At 39.7% G+C, this 12,205-nt stretch overlaps 1 protein-coding gene across 2 annotated transcripts in view; it reads left to right on the top strand.

The window, feature by feature from the left end:
* ca10a (carbonic anhydrase 10 (inactive)a) overlaps positions 1–12,205 on the top strand; it is a 360,009-nt gene that overhangs the window by 299,150 nt on the left and 48,654 nt on the right. For both annotated transcript variants that reach the window (XM_088070320.1, XM_042508113.2), the window contains exon 5: positions 10,232–10,417. In XM_088070320.1, coding sequence (XP_087926446.1) covers positions 10,232–10,417 — 186 coding nt within the window. The remainder of the gene's footprint in view (positions 1–10,231; positions 10,418–12,205) is intronic.

Here is a 12,205-nt window from a genome sequence, read left to right as displayed (position 1 = left end):
AATGAATGCAAGAGCTTGTTCCACTCAAGTAAAAGGAATGTAGTGCAATCTACATTTAGCAATCCAACAGCAAAATAAATAAAACAATGTAAAATTCAAGTCACTTTTAGGAGGAGAAACAAAACAGTTTTTCTCTTTGTTACAGTAACAAACCTCAAATCTAGGAGTCCAACAAACATATTTCAGTAAAATTAGTGCAATTTTAATGCAAAACACTATAAGTTTTCTCTAACAGAAATAATTATAACTAGTACATTTGTTTTGCATCAAAATAGTCCAGCCTTAACTGGGCCTTAAGGCATGTTGCTGCCTGCTGATATGAGTGCTGTATTTTCATATTTATAAGCACATATTCCACTCATTTATGAAGTTATACAAGCTCCTGCACAGCTAACAACCCTGTCCTGTAAATGTTTCAAAATAAAATGCATTGTATCAGCAACGGATGGCATTCTGTTCACAGAGACACAGTCGGATAGCTTTTGTTTTAAAAGGGAAGCAAGGAAGTTGAGGTAAAACAAACATCTTTGTATTTTCTCATCTCTGTGACAGAGAGAAACTTTTAACTGCAGCATAAAGTGGTAGAGAGCCAATACCATTCATTTTTCAGCAGTCATGCGTAAAAAAAGCGGTGAGGCATGTGCTGCAGCTGACATGCAGTAGAGACGCGCCTGACAAGCGCTGCTCGGGCGAGCTGTGTGCACGCTCTAAATTGATACATAAGTGCCGAAACAAAAACAACACGATCTGTGCTGCTCACACTCTCATGGCGCGCGCTGTGTGAAACGGTGCAATGCGTTGACACACGTTACATGAATCGACGTATTTACATAATCAGTTATGTCGATTACATCATTTACGATGACGCATCACCCCAGCCCTACTCAAAAAAGAGATCAGTCATCTATGTCAACATGTTCTTATCCCAAGTTGTCACATAATCTGGATCTGGATCTATCACATGATCTGGATTCTGGTACCATGATGCTGACACAGGGACATTGTGCGATTACACTCCGAGTGGCTATGTTTAGACAACGAAAGCACCCAGCCAACGCCAGGACGTCAACAAACACATGCTGGCATGAATGGTTAGGATTAGGGGAAGGAGGCACATGGTAAGGTGTAAAAAAAACCAAAAAACATCTTATTCAGAGGGGAAGCAAACACGGGACTCCTGCATAAAAGTTCAGGGTTTGCTGGACCCACTCTCCGCCCCCTCAACCCAGCCTCTCACACCTTACATTACGTCATTACCGGCAGCTTTTCGACTTGATGCCGTCCTGCTGTGTTTCATGTAGATGCTACAGGTGCCATTCAGTCATCTGCCAACTAAAAACACCACCACCGGTGTTGTCCATTTTCACCTTCCTGCTGCGTTTTTTTATGGACACAAAAGGTGTCTTTTGGCATTGCAATCTTACACTAAAAGCACCGTCAAAGCTGTGGTATTTTACGAGTTTGGAATGAGAATAGGCTGGAAAACCATCTGGAAAAGTTGGGTACTATTGCCTTTGAGGTCATGGGATTTTGTATGAACTGGTTTGTTTCAAGTGTATCCTGGCTTCCATTGTACCGTATTTGTCACGTGTAGAGAGGGCAGAAAATATTTCAAACCATTGAACGTTAAAAAGGTCCATGAGCATCATCTGTGGGTTTTCAGACTTGCCCAGCATCAGCTTTCTTCTTACAGACTACTGATGGTGTTGTTTTTCTGGTCAGGACAGCACAATCTCTCCAAATCTTTTTCCCCAAATGCCTCAGATCTGTGTTGAATCTCTCTCATCATGTAGCATTACTGGCACTGCTGTACGGGTATGTGTGTCTGTAACTTCACGGAGGTGCATCCCACACAGTCCTTTTTGTGTTCTCGGCTACTCTTTTATTCCCTCCTTTTCTCCTCTCTTTCTTTCTTTCTTTCCCTTCTTCCCTTTCTTTTTAGATCCATCCCCTCTTTCTCGATCCATTCCATTTGCTCTCCATATCTGCGCACCTTAATGAAAGAGCACCAGTCATCTTGTATTTTAATCAAATACATTACACTTTCGCCATGATTCAGTGCTTACAGCTGCAGGCCTTTAGAAAAGATATTAAAACCCATCTGATGGTTGCTAAAGCACGTGTACACTTCACAGTTCCAGTCTAATGTATTCATGTAGCTTATCACCATTTCCACCACTTAACCATTTTACCTTGCATGGTGGCACATACACTACTCTGTAATATATATATATATGTGTGCAAATATATATATATATATATATATATATATGTTCTATTTTTTTTTCTTTTGCTTTGGGTGTACAATTTCTCATTAGCGAATGGTAGCTTTTATATTTAAAATGTAAACAGGGCAACACTGCCACCTAATAGCCGCACATATACAGTAGTTAGTGAAGACTTCTTGTAACAAGGGGTAATTTACTCTATTGATCTGTGTGTTCACATAATGATGATGTTCCTTGTGTTTTCTCATTACCAGCATGCCACTGATGTTTTCTATTACCGTACCTGACCGCTACAACCAAGTTCGCCCCAGACAGTCAACAATCTCCTTTATGACTTGTTTACGTTCTGCAAGCTATTACCTCTAATGTGATGCGTTGTGATCATCACTATCTGTTAAGGGAGGACCAGTGCACAGTGCAATTGTCCTATTTGGCTCCATTGCTCCTGGAAGCTTCTCGGAACAAATTAAAAGCATGCTTAGCCTGCGTGGACAAGATGAGGTGTATTAGGATGGAGTTACAGGAGGTGACATATGACATAAGGCACTATAACAAAGGTTGGCACTTCATAATAATGAACGCCTCACTTGCAGTTCCTATGTGCTGCTGATGCAGTGCGTTCCTATGTGCTGCTGATTGCTGTGATCTCTCCTCTCTCTTGTGCATCTCTTTATTGGAACAGTGTTGTAACAGTGTATGTGTGTGAAATGTTGTGTCAGCTGTCAGGCTCGGCACCAACGCTGTTTGCCTGATTTCAGTTTCTATCTAAATCAAGCAGTGTTGGCAGCTCTCCCTGTCTCTCTGATGTGTTTTTGATACACTTGTTGTGATGAGTTGAAGTAGCTGCCAGTACATGTGCACGTGCTCGACTGTGGGTACTTCTGAATATGAGCGTGTTTGTGTGACGCCCAGGAAAAGCCTTCAAGGTCAAGAGTGGGTGCAATCCTTGAACAAGTTAAAGACCCCCTTGCAGTGAAAAGCAAGTGTTAAACCTTGTTAACATGTTTTCTTTTGTTGTTGTTGTTGTTTTTTGCCATAGCGCCGGCAGTAGCCAAGATTTTGGGTTGTTTAATTTCGGGCTCTTATTGGTTGTTTTCAGGTTGTTCGTACATACCTCTAGCCATCCTCGTTAACGCAATACCTTAAGAATGCCTTTAGACAATTTCCTCAAATTTAGCATAAACATCCACTCAGACACTGTGATGAACTGATCAGTTTTGGGTGGTCACAGGTCAAGGTCATTGTGGCCTTGCATCCGTCTCATTCTTTTAAACCCATTATTTCTTGAATGCCTTGAGGGATTTTGTTAAATTTGGCACGCACATTCACTTTGACACAAGGATGAACTGAATAAATTTTGGCGTTTAAGGTCAAAGGTGAATGTCACTGTGACCTTGTCTGTTTCATCCTTGTGAATGTGATATCTCAAGACCACCTTAAGGGAATTTCCTCAAATTTGTCCCAAATATTCGAAGGACTCAAAAATGAAGTAATTAGATTTGGGTGGTTATAGGTCAACCGTCAAGATCAATGTGACGTTGCATCTGTTTCATTCTGTAATTCCTTGAATGCCTTGAGGGACTGTTGTTGAATTTGGCACAAGCATTAACTTGAACTCAAGGATGAACACATGATTTTAGTGATCATAAGTCAAGGTCACCCTGACCTTGCATTTGTCCCATTCTTATTAAAGGAATATCTCAACAACACTCTGAGGGGATTTCTTTAAATTTGGCACAAACATTCACTTACTCAATGATGAACTGATTAGAATTTTGAGTTCAAAGGTCAAAGTCACTGTGACCTTGCATATGTCTCATTTTTGTGAACACAATATCTGAAGCTGAAGCTCCTTGAGGGAGTTTCCTCTAATTTGGCACAAACGTCCACTTGGACTCGAGAAGGTTTTAATTAGGTCAAGGTCACGGTGACCTCATACAACATGCTTTTGGCCATAACTCAAGAACCTTGGGGGTCTACCTTGAAAGCGTGCTGACTGTATAGATCTTTCGTGTGGAAGGCATCCATGTTTTCTTATACATGGAAGTAAACTGTAAGTGCAACTTGTGCATAGAGGCATACAACCACATGGCGGTTGTATGGCAGTATAATATTATAATTCTGAGACATGAAATGAGTTGGACAGCTGCGCGTCTTTTTGTTAATTGTCATACTGGCGTGTCTGTCATATACAAGCGATGCAGTCGTCTGCTTATCTGTTTTCATAAATAGAGCAAAAAGTCAGTGATTTTCAGAATAACATTCAGCACTGAAAATGAAAATATAAATTTCACAGCCTGCTTGTAATAATTACTTCACTACTCACACAAGAATCAAGACTTCGAAGAATAATGAGAAAGCGCATCGGAATATAGAGTCTTTGCTTTGTTTGCAACCTTTCCACAGCATTGACTTTGTCTGGTAATTGTTGCAGCAGAAACATAACAAACAAAATAAGCACGTTTTATTCAAGTGTGTATTCATTTATTTTTCAAGTCTGGCGCCCACCAGCTGGCTAAACGTAGCTAAATGTGATCTCTTTCAACCCCATCTCAAAAGATTCACAAATTCACTTAAAATATGAATGATTTGGATGTTTTCCCTCTCTGTCCAAAAAGTGCTTTTGTACTCTAGCAGAGTTTTGTTTTTCTTTTCAAAATGTCCTTTTTAAAAGTGTATCATTTGCATATCTGAGACTGCATCACGTACAGCTTCACAGTCTTTTTCTCCTCTCAGTATCTGCAGCAGTTTCTACGATGATGACCTGTTATGTTTTGCTGTTGTGAAGACTTCACTTCACTCGCCGGGGATTATTGATCCCCCGAGACGAAAGAATTACCAATTAGAAAAGGAGCCGCTTTTTACTGTATATGATCTCTAAGTGGCTGCTCCGTATCTTGCTTTCACTGTAAGACAAACACGATTACTCCCGTCGCCTCTGTCGCTTCAACCACACCTCACTACCCGCGCCTCCCAGCCAGCCTCCAGCCATTTACCCTGACATGAGCAATCAACCTGAACAGCAGATATTGGCTGGGAAAAAACTGTCACCCTGTGCAGCGAGTGTACACGCTCTGCTGTGTGCAACAGTCGCATGAAACAATACTGTGAGGATATAAGGCGGGAGAAACTCAGTATTTCAGCTGTTTTTGTGCTTTGTAATAATGCTGTGTGGCACAAACGTCCACATATTTTTGTACATTTTTGAAAATTGCTCTGTTGGCCCTTTTGGAGCTATAGATTGTCTTAAACAATGATGACTGTGGAGTTTCTGTTGAGTTTAAGCCTCAGTGCATGCTTAACCCTTTGAAACCTGGAGCAACATAACTTTTCTTCTGCTGCTTTCAGACACCTTTTCCAAGTATTTAAACCTTTGAACCCACAGTAAATCAATGTCATTTAATTATGTATTTTATTCTGGGAAAAAAGGCAATAAGCAAATTGATAAGAAATGTTCCACAAATTGCAAAAATTAGTAGATTTAGAGATTATTTTTAAAAAGCTATGGAAAAGGGAAGTAAAGAAAAAAGGCTAGGGAAATAAAGAAAAAGTTAGCTGTTGACGTACTTTTGTACATTTTTGAAAGTTGGTCTGTTTTCATTGCTAGGCCCCAAATTCTTTTCACCTGCTTTCAGATTCCTTTTACAAGTATTTAAACCTTTGAACCCAAAGCACATTGGAATCATTTTGTTCAAAAAACCCATGTAAAAAGGCAAGAAGCAACTTGGTAGGAAATGTCTCACAAATTGCAAGAAGTTAGTAGATTTAGAAAAAAAATTGTTTTTAAAAAAACTAGGGAAAATGTCTGGGGAAAAAAAAAGAAAAAAATGAGGAAAAAGAAAAAAGCTTGTGAAAAAAATTAATTTATAGGAAATTATCATGATCATATGAGAACATATTTAAAAGTATGTCACAGACAGACTTTTTTAAACATTTCTTCAAGGTCATTTCCTTTTCATTTCCATTTCCTTCATTTATTGACTAATTTTTGGGTATTTTTCCTGTACTTTTTAGTTATTTCTTGCTAATTTTGGGGCACATCCTCTTTTGTTGCTCATTGCCTTCCTCCTGTGTTTTTGAAAGAAATCACGCCAATTTGCTAAGTTTCAGAGGGTTAAACCCCAGCACAACAAAGGATGTTGGATTCTCATTACTTTCAATCATTAAAATGATCATCATAGAGGAGTTTGAATGTAAGGTTAATAGCCACAAAGAGAAGAAACATAAATTATGACCAGTTCTTAACCAATAAATCCATCTCTTGAAATTAAATCCCTTTCAATAAAATAAATAAATGATAAAATGATTAAATCAAACATCATGTGATCATATTGAATATCATCAATCTCATGAATACTTACTTAATATTTGATTGGTTGAGCATGTGTGCAAACTTCTGTCTATTTACAATCCAAACAGACAAAGAGTGGCAATCAATCATTTTGATTAATCTTTTCTGTCCACCTGATGAAAAGTTCAATGTTCATGCTCCTTTTCGCTCCATTTTTGGTCCCCACCGTCTCTCGATCTTTAGCTGCCAGGTTTACCCACCACTAACTTTATTAAAGATCACCATAAATTTTAAAAGAAAAATAAAATTGGCAAAAATTTTAAAAGAAAAAAAAAAAATCACCAAAAATGTAAAAAAAAAAAAAGGCATTTTAAAAAAAATTAAAATATGTGTTCCAAAATGGCAGTTATATAAATACACAACCATTTAAAGCTGTATGCCCCTCCCCTAAGCCAAAATAAAAAATATAAGCTCCCCTCTCATAAATAGCAAACAGTCCCTCATAATCACAAGAAGCCCCAGATCTGTAGTTCGAAGTAAAGTTTTTCAAGGTAAATAAGATGCCGCAGTGCATAAAAAAGCATCAAAATAGAGCTTGTTCATCAAAAAAGAGGATCTCCCTGGCCCCACTACAGAAGTTCGGGCCAAGTCCCCAATGTCCTCCAATCCTAGACATACCTTTGCAATTGTGTATAAAAGGCACTGACATACAGGGCCACAAACATTCAGGTATACTTTTCCATACTGTCTTCACACCACTGCATATTTTAAGCTTATTATCTCAGTTCCTTCCTTCCCAGCCTGTTAGAAATTCCCATTTCTGATGTTTTCAGAGAGTGTGCAGCCCTATCATCACTTCCAGCACCCTAACAATAGCCAATGCAGGTCCGGAGGGAGATGAGATTTTTCTGGCCTTTTCAGGAGTCTAACTTCGCCCTCATCGTCTCGCCAGGAAACCTAAAAGACTTCCGTTCACTTGCCCCTCTCCACCTTTTCTCCCTCTTTGGACACTAAATCCGATGCACTTTCTCTCCTACTGCTCCCCCGTACTTATCTCCTCTTTGCATCGCTCGCTCCTCTCTTCCTTCTTTCAAATCATTGATTTTTCAGAGCTTCTATAAAATATTTACAATGTGTGGGCAGACTTCTTTCTCTGGGAATTTAGAGGAGGGGGTTGTGCAGAGAGGAGGTTGGAATGGGGGGTGATAATTTTGAAAGCGTGTGGTAAAAGGAACGCAGGAGAGGAGGGAAAGCAAGGGGAGTGGAATGAGGAGAGAGAGGCAGATAAGAGCGATGGAAGTCCACCTAAAGTCGTGGCATGAATACCAATGCTCCCCTTTGAAAGAACTCCCTATTATAAATAAATAAACAGAGCTACTGATAAAGATCGTTATATAAGGCTTTTGTAATGCCGCGTTTCCCCTACAAACTCGCCGTGTATCGATTGTGGGCTGATTCTGAGGATTTTTTTCATCTCTACCTGTCCTTTCTCTTCACATACTGCTCCACTCTCCTTTGTCTTCGTGAAGTGTTTTTGTTTTTTTTTTTTTGCAGTTTACTATATCGCCTCTCCCTCCTGCTCAGATTGCCGCCTAATTAAATAAAGCCCTCAGGACTGTTCCCCGCGTAAGCTCTGTTGATGATACAGACTTCAACAGAAAAACTCAAATTCCTAAGCTGTCAAGAATGTGAGACAACAGCATCTCCTTATCATTGAAACCAAAGCTCATACAGCTGAAAGAGACTTCAAGAGAAACTGATTTTTCTCACTTGTTTTTTTTAAAGCTCTTACTAAACAAATGATTCACTGCTCTGTCAAGTCAACCAGAAGACAGAGTGACTAGAGAGAATACACCAATAGCCTTCAGTAATAATTGTTCCACAACTTTGAGTTTTTAAGACTTCACAAAACAGTAGACATCCTTTCATGTAGTCCAGGGTAAGTTTTTGTGAATTTCCTCACATAATTTTGGCATATCTCTCCTCCACTCTTATTTTTGTGTAGAAATACATTCGCAGTCAATACGATGTTTTGTGATAAACACTTTATTTTACCTGCCTTAATATACAATTTGAGTTTTCGTTTTGAGGCCCTGTCTCGACAAAATTATGTTTATATACTTTTAGTAAAAAGAGGCTAAATGCCATCCAGAATCAGTTTGACTGAACGTAATAGAGCAGTTTTAATGAACAAATCAAAAATGCAAAATGTTCGTACTGAATGTATCAGCACACCCTTTAACTGACAAAATGGTTCATTTGTTTCCCTACTTGCAACTTAATCATGATTTCACTTTTTAGGATTATGTTGAAGCCTCATTTCTGCAGCCTTTCCATGGTGTAAGAATGTAACACTTTCACCACTTTTCTACCAATATGGAACTGGTTACATTCCAGCTCCATGTTGGCAGATTTTTTATAAATAACTTTGTTCAAACACATCCACCTTCCAAGTTGTTACATGATGCTGCTTTGCAGTGGACTTTCATGTCTACATATTATGTTTTAGATATCCCTCTACGAGCCCTTTATGTTCCGGGATATGGCTTAGACTTCTGAGAATTTTTTTGTGGTACTTCTGTACCAATTACCCTTTGCTGCTGTAGCTACAGGAAACCAGCCAAAGGCAAAGATCAGAGCTCTGGAAAATTCCAACACGTTCTCATCCCACGTCACCACATGTCACCGCTTTGTCAGAGGACTTCTGCGTCTACATACTACGTTCCTTCTGCGTCTGCTCTGTATGCGGCACAAGTTATTTCAGACAACAACAGCACAAGCTAACCAATGCTGGGACATCAACAAACAAAAAAGAACATTACATTCAGACAGAAAGCAAACACTGGACTTCCACATGAAAGTCCAGTGTTTGTTGGACCCATTCACTAGCTCTCCCACCTGCCCTATAAGCGCACTGATGCTCCTTGTATTGTGTCATGACCAGCAGCGTTTCAACCGGTTCCGTCCAAACACCTTCTTACCTGATGCTGCTCAGCTGCGTTTCATGCGGTCACAAAAGGTGGCTTTTGGCTTTGTGATCTTACGCTGAAAGCACTGTCAAAGCGGTGTTATTTTACGAGGTCGTAATGAGAACAAGCTGACTTTTCTCTGGTATATGAATGCAGCCCTTGTCCACCAACATGGAAGTGGTTCTGTTTCAATTCCTGAGCATTATTTTGAACCATTCAGAGCATTATGACCAAAATTAACTTGGTTCAGAATCTAAAAAGTTGGTTCCCAGCTGGAACAAATAGCAGATTTTCCTTGACCTGAAGTGCAAACCTGTGTGTTGTGTAAATCTACTAATTTCTTGCAATTTGTCGAACATTTCTCACCAAGTTGATAATTGCTTCCTTCGTTATGTTTTTGAAAGAAATTGCACCAATTTGCTCAGGATTTAGAGGTTTAAAAAATGGTTAAAGATGTCTGAAAGTAGCCCAAGAAAAGTGATGTAGCTCCAGGTTTTAAAGGGTTAAATAAACACATGAGGCTCAGTGAGTTAGCGTGATTTGCTGTGAGCGTGCTGTGCTGTGCTGTGCTGTCAGTTGATATGACACCATCTTTACTCATTTTTGATTAATTCATTCCTCCGTCTCTACAGGTTTATTTTGAAGTCTATTTTGAGATATGCTAGTTTGAATCTGTACTACTGTGTACTACTTCTTGGGAATATTCCTGTGTTCTCAATTGTGCCTCATCTGTTCCTGTCTAGGTGGGAGGGACTATGTACAACACAGGCCGCCACGTCTCTCTGCGACTGGACAAGGAGCATCTGGTGAACATCTCTGGAGGGCCAATGACGTACAGCCATCGCCTGGAGGAGATCCGGCTACACTTCGGCAGCGAGGACGGCCAGGGCTCCGAACACCTGCTGAACGGACAGGCCTTCTCTGGAGAGGTGTGTACACTCTGTGTGATGACAGTATACTTGGCCAAGGGAACTGCAGTAAACACATTATTGTCACCATTTAAAAAGCCATTAAGTCATGAACACACAGTGTGCTATAAAATAACACTTTCTTCCAGAAGGCATTTTGGCCACTGACAGATTACAGGATATGGCTCTCAAATAGGGCTGTCTTTTTTTTCATTGCGATTAATCACAAAGTGTTTATAGTTAACCATGATTATTCACATTTTTTAATCACATGTTTACAGTTGCATTTTTTTGCATTTCAAAACAGTTCTTAAGTCCAAATTGAGAAAGTAAAACAATTCTTGCCAGATTGTCTTTATTAGGAATTAAATGACAGCAAAAGACTGCACAGTACTAGCATAAAGTGGGCATGTCTGTAAAGGGGAGACTCATGGGTACCCATAGGACCCATTGTCATTCACATATCTGGAGGTCAGAGGTCAAGGGACCACTGTTTAAATGTGCTATGCTATTTTTCCATCGCCAAAATGTATCCTGCATTTGGAGCATTATTCTACCCCGTAATTAAGCTAATATGACATTGTTGGTAAAATTAGATACCCCAGGTCTCAGAATCATCACTGTAGCTTTAAAACTCAGCCTGGTACAGCCTCTTAAAGACAGAAATATCAACCGGTGATTGCGATAAAAATAAATTAATTAACGCATTAATTGCGGACCTTAATGGCATCACAATTAACATGTTGACGTTGACAGCCCTACTCTTAATACACACAATTCATGCCATTAAAGCGTGTGGCCCTCATCACCAGCAGGCTTATCCTTTTATTACAATTAAATTCATATTGTTATAAATTTTGAGATAAAAAAGTGGCAATAACTGGTATTTTGGCCACCTTGGGGCAGTGGGACAAGCCAGGATGTACACTGACAAACTGTCACTTATAAATGTTTTCTTGTTGAATCAAAATAAGCAACATTAGCATTCAAAATCTCGTTTCTGGACAGGTTTAGACAACACAGGGACATGCATTGGTGTAGAAAAATAACATCATATTCAGATGGGAAGCAAACACTGAACTCACACATTATATTACGTTGTTACATCGTTTGAGGTGGTGAAATTTTCGTGTTTTGCGATGTAATTTTAGATTTGTATTTTATTTTCTGTTGGCTGTGCTGACAGACAGTCAACCAGTCATGTTAACATTTGGAAACATGCCTGCTAGGCATTATTTTAGGTATCCATCTGTATCTGCTTTTTACATTCCGGGATGCTATCATGATGTCAATACAAGCACATGGTAGTTATGTTTAGGCAACCAAATCATCCAACGCTGGGACGGCAACAAATGCACATGCTGACATGGATGGTAAGAATTTGTGGAAGGGGGGAAATGGTGAGGTTTGGGGGAAAAATCACATTCAGATGGGAAGCGAACACCATACTCCAGTATGAAAATCTGGGGTTTGTTGGATTCATCCACCGCTCCTCCTGCCCACCCTGTAGGCGGCCTTGTGTTTCTATCACGCCATCACTGGCAGCGTTTTAAACCTAAGCTGTCCGGCGGCATATCGTACAGACACAACAGATTCCATCCAGCCACATTATCAATTGTCAACGCCCATCCATGTATCATGATGCCATGGCTGTGTATGTTTGTGTGTATAATAACACCCAAAACAGTTGTTATAGGCCGTGTTCAGCTGATGCCATCCAGTGATGCAAAATGTGGCTTTTGGTGTCAGGATAGTACTCCAAAAGTGGTGTTATTTTTTGACTTCAGAATGAGAACGGGCTGGTCGTTC

Source organism: Plectropomus leopardus, chromosome 19 (genome assembly GCF_026936395.1).
Source record: "Plectropomus leopardus strain MGB_pleo_1.0 chromosome 19, ASM2693639v1, whole genome shotgun sequence".
Taxonomy (NCBI): Eukaryota; Metazoa; Chordata; class Actinopteri; order Perciformes; family Serranidae; genus Plectropomus; species Plectropomus leopardus.
The sequence above is the reverse complement of the archived record's forward strand: the minus strand, read 5'-3'. Positions and strand labels throughout refer to the sequence as shown.